At 46.2% G+C, this 20630-nt stretch overlaps 1 protein-coding gene across 4 annotated transcripts in view; it reads right to left on the reverse strand.

The window, feature by feature from the left end:
• Positions 1-650: 650 nt before the first annotated feature.
• The window catches only part of Tuft1 (tuftelin 1), a 42364-nt gene continuing 22384 nt past the window's right edge, over positions 651-20630 (reverse strand). For 3 of the 4 annotated variants that reach the window (XM_046421948.2, XM_046421946.2, XM_058571972.1), the window contains 8 exons: positions 20121-20186; positions 15380-15493; positions 10752-10880; positions 9994-10088; positions 5756-5861; positions 4207-4290; positions 3286-3386; positions 651-2196 (listed from right to left, as the gene is read on the reverse strand). In XM_046421948.2, coding sequence (XP_046277904.1) covers positions 2133-2196; positions 3286-3386; positions 4207-4290; positions 5756-5861; positions 9994-10088; positions 10752-10880; positions 15380-15493; positions 20121-20186 — 759 coding nt within the window. In that variant the 3' untranslated portion in view covers positions 651-2132. The remainder of the gene's footprint in view (positions 2197-3285; positions 3387-4206; positions 4291-5755; positions 5862-9993; positions 10089-10751; positions 10881-15379; positions 15494-20120; positions 20187-20630) is intronic. The other variant, XM_046421947.2, reaches the window with a different exon arrangement.

Below are 20630 nucleotides of genomic sequence, written 5' to 3' on the forward strand. Positions count from 1 at the left end.
AGAGAGGGGTCATGTAAATTCAGCTATGTCCCCAATTAGCCCTGCTGTTGACTGCCTTTTTGGCAGAAAGAAAAAAAAAAAAAAAAAAAAACATTGGACTAATTGGATGATGCCCAGAGACAGTCAGAAACTCAATCCTTGAACAGCTGCAGTCAGCATTTCTGTGGGGTGTTTTTCCTTTCTGCCAAGGACGTGGAATTGCTCATTTCCCTCCTGGGCTGACTGGCATATCTCTATGTCATCTCAACACCTCTACCTCCAACCAGCTCTTTTCCAAATGAGGAGGACACAGAGTGGCCAAGCTTAGGAATCCACAGGCTTCTGCCTAAGACAGGGTCAAAACTAAAGGTAGGGGCCACCTTCTGTGATGGGGACTCAACTGCAGAGTTGGTCTGCTTCTAACTCCTCTGGTGGCCACAGCGTCCTCATACCACAGTGCTGGGACATTTGGACCACACCTCTCAGATGTGAACAACAGGCGCCCATCTTTAAGAGGCACTAAAATGATGCTTGAGTCCCCCCGATACTGGGGATTGAGCCCAGGGCCTCATGCGTGCTATTGGGCACTCCGCTGTTAGGCTACATCCCCAGGCCCTAAATTACGCTCTTTCATCTTCCCCCAAAAGTAAAAAGGAAACCAGACCAAGAGGTTAAAGAGACATATTAACATAATTTATTAAGCTCACCATACAAAGCATATGCCACAGGGGAAAAAATATGAGAACTGGAGGGACATGGAGATCACCTGGCCCAGCACTGTCATCTCACAGATGAGGGGACTGCCTGGAGTCCCAGACACCACTAACAAAGCCAGAACATGAACCCAGTCCTGATCTGATTGTGAGCCAAGTAGAACCTAAGACTTAATCCATATTTATTTTAAGTTCTGTTTCCTAATGCATCACACTCTTATGATTATATACTTCTTAGGGCTGCAGGAAAGTCCTAAAGGAAACATGATGAGCTATAGGGTCATTCAGAACCAGGCTTAAAGACAATTATAAAGCAGAGCCCTTCAGAGGGGCCGGGGGAGAACCCACCCCTGCTCTGAAAGAGTCCTGATCCCCCTGTTCCTCCAAGCAACACAGCCGACCCCGAGCCTAGGGAAAGTGCACCTGCCTTCCTGAGTACAGACCAAGCTTGGAGGAAAAAGGGAGAAGAAGCAGGTGGCAGAAGGCAAGTAAGATCCATCACCACCCATTCTGAACTCAGCAAGGCCGAGGGGAACATTCTTTCAAGTTTCAAGTAAATTCAAACACCCCAAAGAGAAGGCCACAGGACTTTGGTATTAAATCAATGATGAGATGTAACCAGAAACACCAATAACTTAGCAAATAAATACAACGAGGGTTTTGCTGGGACTGACATAATTCAGTGAAAACACAGCTATGAGGCGCCGGTCAGAGAGGCTGAGGCGTGCCCTGCAGTGTGCCTCGGGGGAAGACCCGAGAGAGCCCAGGCGCTTGCACAACAGAGAAGCCGAAAATAACTTCCTGCAGTCCTACAGAGTCCTGTTGCTTTAGCTACTCCCTTGTCCCCAGAAAAACAAGGCTGTCCAGTCAAAGTTAGGTTCTCTGACTAACCAGGCCTCAGCAGGTGGCCCAACTGTCTGAAGGACGCCCAGGTCCACATGGGCTGAGGGTGGAGCAAGGAGAAAACAAACAGTTAGTTGCTAAGAACTGAGCTGTTTGCAGAGGAACTTCATTCCTCCAGGACATGCCCCAGTCACTCTGGACATCTGGGCCTCCAACTTTTAGTGTTGAGACAAATCTTATACCTCATCCCGAACCGATGAGGGCCCTGGCTTCTGGTGCTGCTGGACTCCAGTATACAGAGAGAGGCTCTGCTACAGAGAAAATAATGACTAGAGGAATAAGGATATCGCCCTAGCTCCTGCTAGCAAGATAAGTCTTCCAAGGGGCCGCAGGGCCCAGAGGAGGTGCTCATGCTCCGTCTGCCCAGCAAACAGAGGACAAGAGCTTGGGGACAGTGAAGCACACACGCCCCACGTCCTGGGTGTAGCCAGGAAACAGTCATGAATGAAGTCAAAGTCAATGTTAACAGCCTACAGGGAAGGTGGGCTTCTCCGCAGGTGACAGGTGGCAGCAGTGGCAACATCCATCTCCTGGAGCTCAGGTTTCCACCACCCGGATCAGAGGCATGGGCTTAGGGCTGGGGGGCTTGGATATCCTAACACTGAAAACAAAGTTGGAGACAATGAGTGCACATTGCTGCCCTCCCCGCACATGGCCTCCCACCCACATCTGCCTCTGGAATCTTGCACTTCAGTGCTGGAGATCTCCTGAGTTTCAAGTGCTTTGAAACAGTAAGTTTTAGAAACATCTAAGAGAAGATTTAGGGCATGATACATGTGTCTGGTGACATGGGGATGAAAAGACAGGGGCAGCCAGGTGTGGTGGCAAATACCTATAATCTCAAGGACTCAGAAAGCTGAGGTAGGAGAACCCCAAGTTTGAGGTTAGCCTCAGCAACTTAGCAAGATCCTGTCTCAAAATTAAAAAACAAACAAACAAAAAAACAAAAAAACCCAGCACAGTGGTGCATGCCTGTCATCCCGGCAGCTCGGGAGGCTGATGCAGGAGGGTTGTGAGTTCAAAGCCAGCCTCAGCAAAAGTGAGGCGCTAAACAACTCAGTGAGACCCTGTCTCTAAATAAAATACAAACTAGGGCTGGGGATATAGCTCAGTGGTAGAGCACCCCTGGGTTCAATCCCCAATATCTCCCACCCCCCCAAAAGATAAAGACAGTTAAAATCTGAGAAATGGGCTGGGGTTGTGGCTTAGTGGTGGAGTGCTCGCCTGGCATGCACGAGGCACTGAGTTCGATCCTCAGCACCACATAAATATAAAATAAAGATACTGCATCCACTTTAAACTAAAAAATAAGTATTTAAAAAAAAATCCAAGAAATGGATATATCCATGATTCTTGATTTTTTCAGTACTTTGGGCCCTTTTGTGAATCTCTATAAAGACCCTCTCTTAAAATATACCAATATTAACATACATATTTATAATATGCAAATATTACTAATAAACTTTGCATGCAATCTCAGGAGGCTCATTCACCTCTAGAATCCACCCATGGACCTTCCTGGCTTCCTGATATCGGGCTTTATTCTAAATAGGCTAGAAAATGGGTCAGATCAGAGACTGAGAGAGCAAAGTTCAATTTCAAGAGCCTTGTCCTTGCCTTAGTACCAAAGGTTTTGCACAGGCCTGACCCTTCATTCCCCCTCCCGACCTGGGCCCACATAGGCGCTCACCTGCCCAGGTTCTCGGTCTTGGCCCGGGTCTGGGTGCTGAAGTTGCCGTGGCTGATCTGCTTCTCTATCAGGTGTTCCATCCGGTCGTGCATCTCTAAATTCTGCAACACAGGCTCTGGGGTCACAGTGGCCCTTCTCTGGCTTGCCGTGTGTCACAGTTAGCTAGCTCCTTCTGGTCTCTCTACCTCTGTCTCCGCTGCTCTTGCCGCACCCCTACCATGCACCCCACCTCCTTTCTCCCCTCATTCCTGTCACTGCATTCCAACACCTGTTTCTCAGTAACTGTGCAATCATTCCCGTATCTTCTCTGTACATATTTCCTGTGTGTAGCTTCTTGACGCCAGTTGTGATTTCATGGGTCTCTATCTCTATACTATCCTACTAAGTATTCTTTTTTTTTTTTTTTAATGTATTTTTGTCTCTAACTCTATAGACTACAAACTCACTAACGATAACAACCTGTCTCCATTTGTCTCCCCCACTACAAGAATCATTACACAGTGGATGCAAAATGATCTTCAGGTGGTCAGCGGACAGGAAGGGCTCTGTAGCAAAGCAGAAGTCAGACTAGGAAGACAGCCCCTTAGCCAACTGACCTCATGACCTCAGCCATGAGAAGACTCCAACTATGGAAGGCCTCCTCCTCCTTCAAAGCCCGGCTCCACTGCCAGACCTCTGAAGTCCAGACAGTCAGAGGTTTCCCTGGCAGGTGACTTGCACGATAATATTATGTTCCTTGAGGGCAGGGGCTGGTCTTACCATTGCCAGCAAGTCCCTAAAGGTTTTCAAACAATGACCCCAAGCAACCATCACGGATATGGCTCTCTGCTAAGCAGCAGCTAGACAGCAGCAAGACCCCTCCCACCACTGCTCCCTCCGTCGAGAGCCCTGTTTGCAGCTGGAGCTGCCCAGTACACAGACCTCTGCCTCCAGATAGGCGACCTTCTCCTGGAGCTCCTGGATAGTGGCATCCTTAGACTGGATCACAGCCTTTGAATTCTGGAGCTGCAAAGATGTAGGAGACACTGGAGCTCCTTTTGCAATGACTCATTACACCAAACTGCACCCCATCTACTGGGGACGCCAGCAGAGATGAAAGGAGGGCTGTGCAACTCTTTTTTTTTTTTTAATATTTATTTTTTAGTTATAGTTGGACATGATACTTTGATTTTATTTACTTATTTTTATGTGGTGCTGAGGATCGAACCCAGGGCCTCGCACATGCTAGGCGAGCACTCTACCACTGAGCCCCTGCCCCAGCCCAAGCCACAACCCCAGCCCTGTGCAACTCTTGAGTGACTTGGGAAGTATGAGGGGCACATCACTCTGATAATCCAAAATACATTAATATATACTCTATTCCATTTGGCTCTGGAAAATACAAATTATTTATTCATTTGAGAAACATTTATTAGGAAGGTTGTGGTGTATACCTTAATCCCAGATACTTGGGAGGCTGAGGCAAGAGGATTACAAGTTCAAGGCCAGCCTGGGCAACTGCAAGATCCGTCTCAAAATGAAAAAATTAGGGGGTGGGTCGTGGCTCAGTGGTAAAGCACTTGCCTAGCATGTGTGAGACACTGGGTTCGATTCTCAGCACTGCATATAAATAAATAAAGGTCCATCAACAACTAAAAAATATATTTCATGAAAAAATTAAAAAATAAAAAGGGCTGGGGATATAGGCCAGTAGTAGGGTACTTGCCTAGCATGTACAAGGCCCTGGTTCAAACTCCAGTATCACCAAAAAAAAAAAAAAAGGAAAAAAAAATTGAGTGCTTAACTGCATAACAATACCCAATACCTGTTCTAGACAGGGAGACAGCAGAACAAAAGAAGTGACACTGACATGAAGGAAGCAGGACCTCCCGACTAGGGGTGTGTGTGTGTGTGTGTGTGTGTGTGTTTTAGTACTGGGGATTAAACCCAAGGATGGCTTACCACCGAGCTACATCCCTAGCACCTTTATATTTTTATTTTGAGACAGGGTCTCACTGAGTTTCCCAGGCTGGACTTGAACTTCTAATCCTCCTTCCTCAGCTTCCCAAGTGGCTGGGATTATACGTGTGTGCCACCAGCACCCAGCTCAATTCTTAAATTCTCTCAAAACAGTTCTACAAACTGGCACATCTGGAGGTGCTACCCTAAAGCTCAGCACAGTAAGGGACAAAGGCTGATGATCTGCACAGAGACAACTGGGTTTATTATGGCTCAATTACTCATTTTCCAGCACTCTTCAAAGGATAAGGGAGAAAGACCTTTTCCTTCCTTTCCCATTGGATAGCAATATCCAAATGGCCAAAACAAGTAGAAGGAAAGTAAATCCCAACAACTCAAACCCTAGTAATTGGCAGATATAAATTTTTTATGAGAAATACATGAATCTGAGCCAAGCTACCCAGGAGAATAAATAACTAAAAGCACAGACTTAGGGAAAACCCAGGGCAGGTTGAGGTCTAGCTCTGCTCACCTGCTCAATCATTTGCCGGACTTTCCGCTGCTGGCTCTTGAGCATGTCGTCCAAGTGGTGGATCTTCTCCCGCAGCCCAGCCACTTCCTTTTCCAGGGTGGCAACCCTGGGAATAAAGACCAGAAGCCTGAGGCAAGGGGGAAAAGATGCCAGTGACAGAAGAGGAGACTGAACTTGAACTTGGGAGGTTCCCACCAAGTGTGATTCCCTCTGATTTCCCCAGCAGTTTGCCCTAAAGGATAGGTGATTAGACACCTTAGAACATCACATTAGAAGCACAATCAGATCATCTAGTTCAAATAAGGAAAGTGTAGTTCAGACAGGCTAGAAGGGATAAGTCATTCTGGATAGCTCTAGAGGGTAAAATTAGACCCGACAAGTAGACAGACGTTCCTGGGAGGTGGTTTTTATATTAATACAGGAAAAATTCTCAGTATAGAAGCTGTCACGGAGTGAACTGCCTGACGTGTAATAAGTCCCTCATTACTGGGAAGCTTTACATACGAACTGGGATTTCTTTTTCTTTATGCGTCCTGGGGTTTGACCCAGAGGTGCTTTAACACTGAATTTCACCCCAAGCCCTTCTTATTTTATTTCGAGACAGGCTCTCATTAAGTTGCTGAGGCTGGTCTCAAACTCACAATCCTTCTGCCTCAGCTTCCTGAACCACTGAGATCATAGCTGTATACCACTGTGCCCATCTAGAACTGGAATTTCTATATTCAGTGCCATGAAACTGGCAGGAATTTTGTATCAGGAGGGAGACAGGATTTAAGGATACTTTTTCTTTTAAATTTTTTTATTAGCTGCTCAAAACATTACAATGATCTTGACATATCATATATTTGATTCAAATGGGGTGTGAATTCTTATTTTTCCACGTGTACAGATTGCAGGATCACATTGGTTATACAGCCACGTTTATACATACAGCCATACTAGTGTCTGTTGTATCCCGCTGCCTTTCCTATCCCCCCTCCCCTCCCCTCCCCTCCCCTCCCCTCCCATCACCTCTCTCTACCCAATCTACTGTGACACTTTTCTCTCTTTTTTTTTTCTTCCCCCTCACACCATCTTATATGTAATTTTGCACAACAATGAGGGTCTCCTTCCATCTTCCGTGCCATTCCCCTTCTCTTTCCCATTCCCTCCCACCTCTCGTCCCTATTTAGTGGTAATCTTCTTCTCATGCTGTTCCTCCCTGCTCTTTTTTGAGTTGCCCACCCTTATATCAAAGAAGGCATTTGGCATTTGCTCCTTAGGGATTGGCAGGATTTAAGGATACTTAAAAGCCTCTATTCTAAATCTCCTGATTCCTAAACCACTGTTGCTTCCTTTGCATTCTAAGGAAACTGAGCCAAGTTCCCTAATAAGAAATATATATTTGGTCCTTGTCCCCAGTTCTTTATTTTTTTTTTTAATTTTTATACCTTTATTTTATTTACTTATTTTCATGTGGTGCTGAGGCTTGAACCCAGGGCCTTGCGTGTGTTAGGCGAGCACTCTACTGCTGAGCCATAACCCTGACCCTGGCCCCAGTTCTTGACAGAGAATTCCTAAACTCTTCTAATTTCCTAACTAGAGGAATGATAGTAGAGGTGTGTTTTAATATTTGGTTTTTGTTTCTAGTTCCTGAAAAGACGCTTAGGATCTCCAGGAATGATTAAAGTGTCTTTTGTAGGCTAATGAGGTCTACACTGACTCTGGGCAGTCAGTCTCAGGTTGAATTAAGTTCGTAGGGTACTCAGTTTATGTCGACAGAGAAGTGGAGAATTGCTGGTGTGCAAACCTACACATTTGCAGTCAGAAGTGTCATGAGAAGAGAAACAGTTTTCCTTTAGTCAGGTTTAGATCCCTAAAGAGCTGCTCTTACCAGTTACTCCCAGTTCTGCTTGAAAAAACTGACAAGCACATGCTGCTAGACAGTGGGCAGTACTCAGGGTTGGGTGGGGTAGATACAACCTGAGCCATCCCACATCCTTCCTAAACTTCTAATCTCCACCCTCAGCTCTGCAATGCCCTATTTCTCAGTCTCCTTTTATTTAGAAAACCAGCATTTAGAATGCATGGCTATCACCTGTAATCCCATGATTAAACAGGCTCACGCAGGAGAATCGCAAGTTCAAAGCTAGCCTCAATAACAGCAAGACTCTGTCTCAAATAAAAAAATTAAAAAAAAAATACTGGGATATAGCTTGTGGAAGAGTACCCCTGGGTTCAATCAATTTCCAGTACCAAAAAAAAAAAAAAAAAGATGCATAGCTATTTATTGATTACTATTTCCAAGCCTAGATTTGGGATAATCAGTCTTTTTTGTTTCTTATTCCTCCCCTCTCTTGGTCTCTCTATGAATGCCTCAAACACAAAGAAAGAAGGAGTACTGAATACAGTCATTCCCCAGTATCCAAGAGGATTGGTTCCGGGAAGCCCAGGAATACTCAAGTTCCTTAGATCAAATGAGGTATCTACATAACCTCTGCATATTCTTCTGAATACTATAAATCATCTCTAGACCACTTATAACAACATATGTAAATGTTAGCTAATTGGTTGTTATGCTGTACTGTTTTGGTAACAACGACTAGAAAAAAGTTTGCACAGATTTAGTACAGATGCCATTTTTATCCCCCTGAACATTTTTTTTCTACTTTAGTTTTTTTATTATTTTTTTTAGTTGTAGATGAACACAGTATCTTTATTTCATTTGTTTTCATTTTTATGTGGGGCCGGGGATCAAAACTGGTGTCTCAGGCATGCTAGGCAAGGGCTCCGCCACCGAGCCTCAGCCCAGCCCCTCCCCTTGAACGTTTTCAATCCCCAGTTGGTTGAATCTGCACATGTGGATACAGAGGGCCAATTATAATTTAAAAGTCATTCTGATATAAAGTCAAATGAGAAAGGAGGCTACAATAAGTCGCCTACAGTTTCCTTCCAGGAGGGACAAACCTAAGTTGTCCAAGAGAAGAGAAAAGGGAGGCTGGGCTGGGGCTCAGAGGCAGAGCACTCGCCTGGCACGTGGGAGGCCCTGGGTTCCAGCCTCAGCACCGCATAAAATAAATACATAAAATAAAGGTCCATCGACAACTAAAAAATTTTTTTAAAAAAGAGGAAGAGAAAAGGCCTCCTTAAGGCTGAGCGGTTCTGCCTGTGCCGTTAACCCTGAACTCCCTCACAAGGCCCTCTAGGTAATGTCTGCTCAACTACAAAACTGTCCATCTTATACAATGAAGATCATACCCAATATGCTGATGTTAAATCTTATTTATCATTTGAGATCTTATTTATTGTCAATGGCATAAATAATTTCCAAATTCCTGAAGATTTGGAAGGCATATTCTTTTCCCTTTCATCGCTCTGAAGCTTCTTTTCTCCTCTGATCAGAGGGAATTTGCAAAACCCTCTAACCTTGGAGGTGAAAAAGACCTCCGTTGGTGGAATGAGACAGACATCATTACCCTCAGTACCTGTATGAAGACACGAATTGGTGTGAATAGACTTTGTGTACAACCAGAGATACGGAAAACTGTGCTCTATGTGTGCAATGAGAACTGGAATGCATTCCGCTCTCATACTTAACAACAACAACAAAAAGACCTCCATGACTCCCTCCACGCCCCAGTGGACAGGTGGGTCTCAGGTTCTACCTAAATTGCTTCCAGGAACAGAAAATCCTCGTGAAGCTGCTCACCCTGTCTCTCATCAGCATGGCTGAGAAGGAAGTCACTCGGCCCTCAGAGAGCAGTAGTCAGATTCTGCTTTGGGGGTTGGACACCATGGAGTGGTACATCCAGTGGGATCCCCTCTGGAGTGAGAGGCTATGACAGCAGGGCTTTTCCAGCTCTTCCTCGACCTAAGCTATAAAATTGTAACAACTGGGCTGTGGGCACAGCTCAGTGGTAAAACACTTGCCTATCATGCACCAGGCCCTGGGTTCAATCCCCAGCACTGCAAAAACAGACAGGTATCTACATAGATAGATATCTAGATAAAAAGCCTTTCTTCTTAAAAAAATTTTGAAGTTATTGATGGCCCCATGGAAAATGAAATCCCAGCAGACAGCAGCCTTCCAAATAGCATCTCCCGGGGTGGGGCTCCACCTGAGCAAGCACACTGTGAGTCAGGGAGGGACGATCGGACGTCAGCACCAGCTTCCTCCCCAGACCTGGCCACCCTGGGAGCTGCGGGCTCATGGCCCACCCTCCTGTGCTCCCCAACTTCACATGGACAACAGCTCTTACTTTTCTTGTTCTGCTTGGCAGTCAGCGTTCTTGCTCTGAAGTTCCTCTAGGGCCACCTCCCCTTCTCTGACTTTGGCCAGTAAGGCCTGATGCTCCTGGGGGGCCAAAGAAAGAACACCCAGCATGGGCAGATGGCACAGTCTCTGGTCTGGGTAAGCAGGCACCAAGGTTGGGACTCAGCCCCTGCTGGTCCTGGGCCAGCTGCCAGAGAGCAGCAGGCCAAGCTGGTTTGATGGGTGCCCTCCCCAGGCAGGGAGAACCCTTCCCACCCTCAGCACACAGAAACTTCCCAGCCTCACCCAGCCGCCCGGAGGAAGGACCTGGCCCGACACTAGACAAGCCCATTGGCCACTCTGGTGGCCAGTCTCTGCAGAACCAGATCAAGTGACTGCTCAGGAACAGTCTCCAAAAGCCCAAAAGGAGCACCTAGCAGATGCCCATCTAGTAGGGGGCTCTGTGTGAACCCAGCTAAAGTGTAAATGGGTTCAGCTCGAGTGACGGGAACTGAAGGGAGGTGACGAACAACCTTCCTGGGCTACGTGGCCCAACACGCACGAGGCCCTGCTTGCATCTCCAACACCACAGGGAAAAGACCGTCCGATTCCTTAAAGGCCAAAGGGTATTCAAGGGGCTGTCAGAGCTGTGAAATGTGCTTTTTTGGAGCTGCTTGGGAAAAGGAGAGCTCAGCGGCCATCTTGGCCGATCCTTGGCCCCTCCAGCCCACAGGCCAGGCCCTGAGAACAAGACCCAGCCATTACCGTCTCCATGCCCAGCAGGCGCCTCTGCAGCTCCCCGATTTCTGCTTCTTTCTGCTCCACTCTGTCCTCCTCTCTCTGAAGGGCCACATTGCTCTGCTCTGCTTCTCGCTGGTACCGGCTGAGTGTGACCTGACACAGGAAGGGCATGTGTTCAGTGGTGGTGGGGGGGGGGGGAAACAAATGAAAGCACCAGAAACGAACCCAGGAACCTGGGCGGGGCGGGGGCCCTGGAGCTGTGGCGGGAGACAGACATCGATGGGGAGTGCACTGCCCCCCCCCCCAACCTGCTCAGGACCCCCTGGAGGACCTTCAGGGACTGACCCCTCTCTAAGACTCACTAGCACAGTTCACTGAGTGCCACCCAATGTGACTCTTGGCTGGGTGTAGTGGTGCAGGGACTTATACTCAGGAGGCCGAGGCAGGAGGATCACAAATTAAGGCAACTTAGAGAGACCTGTCTTAAAATAAATAAAGCTGGGGATGTAGCCCAGTGGTAAAGTGCCCCTGGATTCGATCCCCAGTATTACAAAATAAAATTAAATAAACATAAAAATAGAATAAAACAAAATGAAGAAATAAAATTACCCAAAAAAAAAAACTTAAAAAAAAAAAGGGGGGCCCTAGGTTCGATCCTCAGCACCACATAAAAATAAATAAAACAAAGGTATTATGTCCAACTACAACTAAAAAATAAATATTAAAAAAAAACTTAAAAAAAAAAAAAGCTGAGCACAGTGGCACACACCTGTAATCCCAGCAACTTGAGAGGCTGAGGCAGGAGGATCACAAGTTTGAGGCCAGCCTCAGCAACTTACCAAAGCCCTAAGCAACTTAATAAGACCCTGTATCAAAATAAAAACTAAAAAGGTATGGGGATGTGCCTCATGGTAAAGTCACTAGGTTCAATCCCCAGTACCCAAATAAATAAAGTGACACAAGTGACACTTTTGAGATGGCTGACTTTAACATCCCCACCAATCCTCCAATGCTAGCCGCGCTTGCTCCAATGTTGTGGCTTTCCTACTAATTCAAAAGCAAATAATCCACGTAAGGATGTGCCCGTGTCCTTCTTTTCTCCCCAACTCTTCCTCATTCCCATGGCAAGCAACATTTCAGAGCCTAGGAACTAGGGCCACCACAGCATTTAGAAGGGCTAGTGCCAGTCTAGAAAGGACAGAGCAGGATTTTAGACTGTTAGAATGAGGAAGAAAGTTCTCCACCTGCATCTCACCAACTCCTACTGATCTCTGAACTCTCCCTTAGACATCCGTTTGGAAGAAGCCCACAGGACACGCTGTTGTCCCATGCACCGAGCAGACTCTGCGCACTCTCCTGTGTGCTCCCGAGAGCCCTGCAGGCTCCGTGCCGGCACAGGCCTCGAGCCGCACAGGTACCCTGCACCTGCAGATGGCTCCATAGGTTGGGAGTAGAATGATGTTCCATTAATCCCATTCTGCCCTTTTCACAAGTGAAGATCAACGGCCCTATTCAAGATTGCCCAGCTAGGGACCGACAGGAGCGATCCTAAAACCCAGGTACCCACATCCACTTCAACTGAGTCCTCATCATTTGGTAAAGAAGAATGGAGGTGACCTCTAGAAGGCCTAGCCCTACCCTGAGAAAACAGTAGCCAGATTGTCCGGCTCCTCCCAGAGTCCGGCTCAGCGAGGAGAAAGTAGGGCACAGGAAGGTGTGAGAGGATGTGCCCACACTACACCCCAGTCCTGTGCACAGCAAGTTCACTGTAAACCTGTCCTCGCAGTGAGAAGCCAGCAGAACAAGAAACTCATGTTTTTCTGTTGTTTTTTGGTACCAGGGATTGAAACAGGGCGCTTAGCCACTAAGCCACATCCCCAGCCCTTTTATTTTTTACTTTGAGACAGGGTCTACTAAATTGCTGAGGGCCTCACTAAGTGCCAAGGCTTTGAATTTGTGATCCTCCTGCCTCAGCCTCCCAAGCTACTGGGATTACAGGCACACACCACTGCGTACAGCAAGGAAACCCATGTTTAATGGCTGTTTATTTTTATGGTAAGTGTAGACCAAGAGGCCAACTCACTAGGAAAGTTGAGAAAGGCCTTCAAGTAATCCATGTGAGCCTGAAACAGGTTGGCTCCATAGGCAGGCACTTAAACACAAACGCCTTTCATGTCAGTAATAAAAATTACACCCAGTCAGGTACTGGCACAGTGGCACACACCTGTAACCCCAGGAACTCAGGAGGCTGAGGCAGGAGGATCACAAGTTTGAGGCCAGCCTCGGCAATTTAGTGAGACCCTGTCTCAAAAAGAAAATAACAATAACAAAGGCAAAACGTCCCCAGGGGATTTAGCAGAGTGGCAGAGTGGCCCTGGGTTTATCCCCAGTGCAGCACAAAAAGAGAAAGAAAGAAAGGAAAACGGCACCCAGCGTGGCATATGCCCAGGTAAGTGTTTACAGGGTCTGGTCCCAACCGCAAACCCCCACCACAGAATCATGAAAGTATCTAAAACATAAAGACTACGGACTTCCTTCTGTATGTGTCCAGTAGCTCCAGCCAGGACCTGTGTGATGTTGTGAGTGTTCCAACTAGCCCCACAGTGGGACAGCCCCAGAAGCGCCTCCCATTACAAGTGGGTACCGTGCACCATGGGGCTGAAGAGTAAGAGTCCCTCCTAGCCAGGCGTGGTGCGTGCAGGCTGTAAGCCTAGCAGCTCAGGAGGCTGAGGCAGGAGGGTCACAAGTCTGAGGCCAGTCATGGACACTGGAGAGACCCGTCTCTAAAAAGTCAGAAGGACTGGGTATGTGACTCCCCTGGTTCAATTCTAGTACTACTAAAGAAAAGAAAAGAAAAAAACAAGCCTCTTCTAAATCTGAGAGCAGCTGGCAGCAGCTGGCAGGGGCCTTGCGGCTTTAGGCTCAGATTCTGGGACTTTTGCTCAGGAGCAGCAGACCCTGCCCGCAGGTTCAAAACCCATACTGTGTTTCTGGAATTTCCACAAGGTCATGGGGCCTCTCAGTGCAGAGGCTTCGTCCCAAAATCCACAATCTGGTCAGAGCTGCAGCCTCAACCTCTCCTTCCTCCGCTTTGTTTTTCCCAGGAAAGGTAGGTAAAAGCAGGTCACCAAACTGATCATAACAACCAAATCACTCAGATTGTGGAAGCTGAAACGCCTTCACCACATGGCTGCCTTTATTTTATTTTATTTTCAGTACTGGGGATTGAACCAGGGCCTCTGGCATGCTGGGCAAGAGGTGTATCCCAGCCTTGGCTGCATGGTTCTGAACCACAAACGACTCTTAGCATTACCCTAAACCAAATCACTTACCATAGAAAAAGCTGAAACCGACCACCAAGAGAGAAAACGTGTTAAATATATGTACACATGTATTCATATGTACACACTTAGAATTGAACCCAGCGCCCCATGCATGCTACGCAAATGCTCTGCCAAGAGCTACATCCTCAGCCCTTTTCACTCTGTTTTATTTTGATCCCTCACCTTAGCCTTCTGAATAGCGAGGATCACAGGTGTGCACCGCTGTGCCAGCTTACCAGAGCTTATATTTCTAAAAACCTTTTAGAATAATAAAGTGTCCTATGTATACACTGCCCAATCACACAATCCTCACACAATCCACATGTGAAGTGTATTTCATGACTCTTTTTGACAAAGTTGAAAAAAACTTTGTTTTTTGACTCTTTGACTCTACAGGATGTTAAAAAACTTGCTCAAATAAGATTTTAACCTTGAGGCAATTTATCATTCTCAGTACCTGTTTTCCTTATCCTCAACTTTAAAAAAAATTTTTTTTAGTTGTAGATGGACACAGTACCCTTATCTATTTGTTTCTTTTTTGAAATATTTATTTTTAGTTGTAGTTGACGCAATTCCTTTCTTTCACTTTTTGTTTTTCTGAGGTGCCGAGGGTCGACCCAGGCCTCACACGTGCTGGCGATGCTCTGCCGCCGAGCCCAGCCCTGCCCTGCCCTCTTGTTTTTACTTTATGAAAAGCAGAGTTCAGGCTGGCGTTCCTCTTTCCACCAGCTCCTGGAACACCCAGGCAGAATCTAGTCCTCACATAACACATTTTGAAATAAAACCACTTTATTTGTAAACGAACAATAGCAGCTGACAGTTGCGAGGAGTAGTTAGAAACCACCCTCTGTGTCTCATTTTGTACTCGAAAGAATTCTCTAAAAAGTGTGGGAGACCTCACATCCCCCTAACCATACCAGGGGCTCTCACTACTCACAGATCCTGGGTTTGCTGCTGCTGTGTGGGGTTAAGCCCAGGTACTCTCCACTGAGCGGCGTCACCAGCAGTTCCTGTGTAGTTTTCATTTTGAGACTAGGCCTCACTAAGTGGCAAAGCCTGTCCTGGAACTTGTGACCCTCCTGCCTCAGCCTCCCGAGTAGCTTTGCCACTGTACCCAGCTAAAATCTGACCTTTGAACTACGGACCATGAACACTGTAAATGTCCAAGAGAAGTAAAAACAGACAGGAAGTGCCCCAGGCCTCAAAGCACCCCCTTTCCAGGTGGTGGCACCAGCCGGAAAAATAATGAAGTCCGTGCCAAGAACGACACTGTCATGTGCGTCCAGTTGCCTACTCCTTGAGGACCTTTCCCCCAACCCCAAACCCTACCTCGAAAGCCGCGCGGTCTGACTGGTGCTGCCGCTCAGCCTCCTGCAGCTTGGCAAGCAGCTCCTGCACGGTCCTCCTCCAGCTGTCCACATCCTCGTTTGCGGAGGTGTCCACCTATAACCAGAGCAGGGAGGGGAAGGTGAAGCCGCGTGCAGAGAAGATCCCCCCCTGACACCCACAAAAGAATCATCATCACACAAGGGGAGAGCCGGTCTTCAACAGCCAAGAGCTCCCAGCCATTCACATGCAAACATCCTCCCTTCATATCCTAAAGGATTCGCTAGCCCCTGGGGGCAGTGGCACAAGCACTCAGTGGATGAGGCAGGGGATGATCTCAAGTTCAAGATCAGCCTCAGCAACTTAGTGAGACCTCATCTCAAAATAAAAAGTAAAAAGACTGGGGATGTTTCTCAATAGTAAAATGCCCCTGGGTTCAATCCCCAGTTCCTAATTAATTAAATAGATTCAATTTTTTAAAAAAGGGCTGGGAACGTAGCTCCGTGGTTCAGTGCCTGCCTAGCCTATGTGGAGCTCTGAGTTCAATCCTCAGTGTCATGAAAAAAGAAAGAAAGAAAGAAAAGTAAAGGCCCAAAGGAGCAAGTAGTCAGGCGGCGACTGACAGGGAAGCTGTTTCTGTCCTTCCACCCGGAACTCTACCCTCTGGGTGAAGGTGTTGCCGCTCCCTGCCCTGCAAGACGGGAGACATTTTCTGTCGGACGCTCAGGAAGCTGGTGGTATCTGAAGCCTGGTGCCTGCGCAGAGATGGGGGCCAGACCCTACATGTCAGCTCAGCCCTAACTACCAGCCCACGTTGGGCGTGTCTGGGAGAGACACTGAGCAGCACCTGGACGAGACACCTTTCTCTGTGTCTAATCAGACTCTGGGGTTCCTTGGGTGCTTTTGCCATAAACCTGTCCATCCCTGGGTGGTGACCTTTAATATGCTGACCTGTGCTGAAGTCAGCAGAAGATGGGCCTTTGGGCTGCTCTCCTTTGGAATGGAGTGAGAGAGTTCCTGTCCTTGAGGAAGTTTAGTCCAAAGGAGAACATGTCCCTGCACCAGAGAGCTCTAGTTTGATGGAGGGAAGTAGGACCTACACACACTCATACCTGTGAAGAGATCGTCCAGGCTGGGCGCAGTGGGCACGCCTGTGATCCCAATGGCTTGGGAGGCTGAGGCAGGAGGATTGCAAGTTCAAAGCCAGCCTCAGCAACAGGGAGGCACTAAACAACTCAGTGAGACCCTGTCTCTAAATAAAATACAAAACAGGGCTGGGGATGTGGTCAGTGGTCGAGGGTCCCTGAGTTCAATCTCCGGTGCCAAAAAATAAAAAAGAGATCATTCAGTTAATTTGTGTATAAAAAATTACTAAACTGGGTGCATTTGTGCACACCTCTCATCCTAGCAGCTTGGGAGGCAGAGGCTGAGGCAGGAGGCTCCTGAGTTCAAAGCCAATTTTGGCAATTTAACAATGCCCTAAACAACTCAGAGAGACCTGGTCTCTCTTTTTTTTTTTTTTTAGAGAGAGAGAGAGAATTTTTTTTAATATTTATTTTTCAGTTCTCGGCGGCCACAACATCTTTGTTTGTATGTGGTGCTGAGGATCGAACCTGGGCCGCACGCATGTCAGGTGAGCGCGCTACCGCTTGAGCCACATCCCCAGCCCGAGACCTTGTCTCTAAATAAAATATTTTTTAAAAGGGGACTGGAGATGTGGCTCAGTAGTTAAGTACCCCTGGGCTCAATCTCTGGGACCAAAAAATAAATAAATAAATAAAAATTTAAAGACTACTGTGTGCCCTAAAATAGCTGGGTGAGTTGTGGCTAGCAAAGTTGTTTTGTTGTTGCTCCTCTGGTACTAGGGGTTGAACCCGGCAGCACTTTAACACTGAGCTACATCCTCAGCCCTATTTATTTTTTGAGCTCACTAAATTTCCCAGGCTGAACTCAAATTTGCAACCCTCCTGCCTCAGCCTCCCCAGTAGCTGGGATCGTAAGTGTGCCTCCATTTCTTTATCTGTGAAACAAGAAGACTCCTTAGCATACCCTGCCGTACAGGCTGCTCAAAAATAGGCTAGCTAATATTCAGCGGGGCTTTGAGCTTATGAGAATTAAGAAGTTGACAGACATTACCATGGCATTATTACAGTCTTTTGCCAGCAATACATGGGCTAAACATAGTGATTCAAAGAAAAATCCAAACTGCAAGTCTAAAGCAAGTGGCTAGAATCACAACCTTTAAAATCTAGACATCAATGAGTTATTTTGTCAATTCCCTATATCCTCACCTAAGCAGCTGGGACATATCCATGATGTATTTATTTCAAATATTGTTCTCATGAGACTAATTAATGCCATGGAAAAACTTTAAGAAAGTACTAATTTATCATACAATATATCACAAAGGGGAAAAACCCCTGAGTTATAAACTTTATTTACATGTAGGAGGGAGAGCCAGGCACAGTGGCACATGCATGTAATCCCAGCAATTTGGGAGGCTGAGGCAGGAGGATCCTGAATTTGAGGTCAGCCTCAGCAACTTAGCAAGACCTTGTCTCAAACTAAAAAAATAATAAAGCAGGCTGGGGTTGCAGCTCAGTAGTAGAGTGCCCCGGGTTGAATCCCCAGTGCCCAGACCAAAAAAAAAAAACCACCAAAAAACTTTTTACTAACAAACTAGATTTAACACAGTAATATAAAATCTTAAAAAACATATTGGGTTAAAAAAATACAGAAAAAAGAAATAACACAAGTCCATAATATAAACTGAAAACATTTTATAGCCACATTTCAAGTCCTACATTGAATACATTAGCATGAATGGGGGAAGAGAGAAAAAAATTGTAAAACCAGAAGCTGGGGTATAGCTCGGTTGGCAGAGTACTCGTCTCAAAAGCAGAAGGCCTTGGGTTCAATCCCCAGCACCAAAAAAAAAAAGTAAAACCAATGAGAGGCTTTGAGGGGACCCATGATGATAATGTGCCATGACTAACAGCAGATATGATTCAACTCTGCATTTGAGAGCTCAAAACATCCAATCCAAAAAAATACCCTTGGGGCTAGGGTGTAGCTCTATGGTAGAGCCCATGCTTGGCACGCAGGAGACCCTGGGTTTAATTCCCAGCACCTAAGTCAATATCCAACCAAAGAAACAAAAGATAAAGAAATGCTACATATGGGGGGCTGGGGCTGTAGCTCAGTGGCTGAGCGCTCGCCTCACATGTGTGAGGCACTGGGTTCGATCCTCAGCACCAGATACAAAAATAAATAAATAAAACAAAGATACTGTGTCCATCTACAACTAAAAAAATTTAAAAAAAAAAAGAAAGAATTGCTACATATGGTACAATCTCAATATTGTAAATATATATTTTTTCACTGAAGAAAAGACAAATTTTCACTAAACTACGTTTTTCCCCCTCTGGGGAGACTAAAATTCACATTTTTTTCCTTCTTTCAGTTTTCTATGTTTCTACACTTTCCAACTTCCTACAATAAGGATGTCTTGTGTAATCACAAAACAATATAACAAACATAATTTCTTAAAAAGTATAGCCATGGAAAGAAATATCATGCAATTATTCAAAAAATGGGGTAGATCTATATGTAACTAACACGGGGAAATGATTACAATATACTACTTATTTGAACAAAAGAAAAACCATGACTGCATCTGCAAAAAGTATGTATGAACAGCACACATATATTTATGTATATAGGACATGCTTCATATATATATATTACAGTATCCAACTACGAGCGTCTGTGCACAGAAAAATACCCCAGAAGACTGGTTCCCAAGGTTGGCTAGAGTGTAGAAACCCCTGAGGAGCCGGTCTTGATGCCTGGCCACATCTCAGAACAATTACTTCACAGGGTCTAGGGATGGGACCTCAACATCATCCCGTTTAAGGCCCCCAAGGCCATTCCAACGGACGGCCAAGAACAAGATGCACTGTGCTAGAAGCATCCACCCACTTCAACCTGTCAACAGAGAAGATTTCTAAGCAGTAGGTTGAGGGAAAGAGAATTTCCACTTTTTTTTCTCTATTTCAGGGGAACTTTTATTACTGAGTTACATCCCCAGCCCTTTAAAAAACTTTTATTTTATTTATTTATTTTTGGGAGTACTGGGGATTGAACTCAGGGGCACTCAACCACTGAGACACTATTTTTTTTTCTTTTTTGTATTTTATGTAGAGAAAAGTGTCACTGAGTTACTTAGTGCCTTGCTAAGGCTGGTTTTTTTTTTTTTTTTTTTTTAAGAGAGAGACGAGAGAGAGACAGAGAATTTTAATATTTATTTTTTACTTTTCGGCGGACACAACATCTTTGTTTGTATGTGGTGCTGAGGATTGAACCCGGGCCGCACGCATGCCAGGCGAGCGTGCTATTGCTTGAGCCACATCCCCAGCCCAAAGGCTGGTTTTGAACATCCTCCTGTCTCAGCCTCCTGAGCCACTGGGATTACAGGCATGTGTCAAGATGTCCAGCTAAAATTTTTTTTTTTTGAGACAGGGTCTCACTAAAGTTGCTGAGGCTGGCCTTGAACTTGCAAGCCTCCTACCTCAGCTTTCCAAGTTGCTGGGATTACAGGCGTGCACCACTGTGCCTGGCTCTTGACTTCAAATTTTACACCAAACATTACTCTTGTATTTAGAGAGAAAGACAGAGACAGAGAAAGCAATGAAAAAGGGGGCCAGGGAGCGGCAGTCACATGGTGGGACCCTCTGCTACTGACCTCAGGTGGGCTGCTATACAGGCTCGTGGTATCTTGACTAAAACCATTTGGCTTTTCTAGCACCATCTGTTTGAAGAAAAACAAAACTGTTACTAAAGACAATTTTTTTTTTTGGGGGGGGGGTCTACTGGGGATTGAACTCAGGGCACTCGACCACTGAGCCACACCCCAGCCCTAGTTTGTATTTCATTTAGAGACAGGGTCTCACTGAGTTTGCTTAGCGCCTCGCCATTGCTGAGGCTGGCTTTGAACTCTCCATCCTCCTGCCTCAGCCTCCCGAGCTGCTGGGTTTGCAGGCGTGCGCCATCGTGCCCGGTTGTAAAGTCAATTGAAGCAACTTTGAAACATCATATTCCTAAGACCTCAGATCTCAGGAGAAGGAAGGAGGGCAGGAAGTGGAAAGGAAAGAGGGAGAAAGAGGCAGGAAAGAAAAGAGTGACGAGGAGAGAGGAAAGGGAAAGGAGGGAAGAAGATAGAAGGAAGGAGGAAGGAAGCACAGAAGGATGAGAG

This window comes from Marmota monax, unplaced genomic scaffold, assembly GCF_021218885.2.
Source record: "Marmota monax isolate L192 unplaced genomic scaffold, Marmota_monax_Labrador192_F-V1.1 WCK01_AAM20220418_F8-fsc00108, whole genome shotgun sequence".
Classification (NCBI taxonomy): domain Eukaryota; kingdom Metazoa; phylum Chordata; class Mammalia; order Rodentia; family Sciuridae; genus Marmota; species Marmota monax.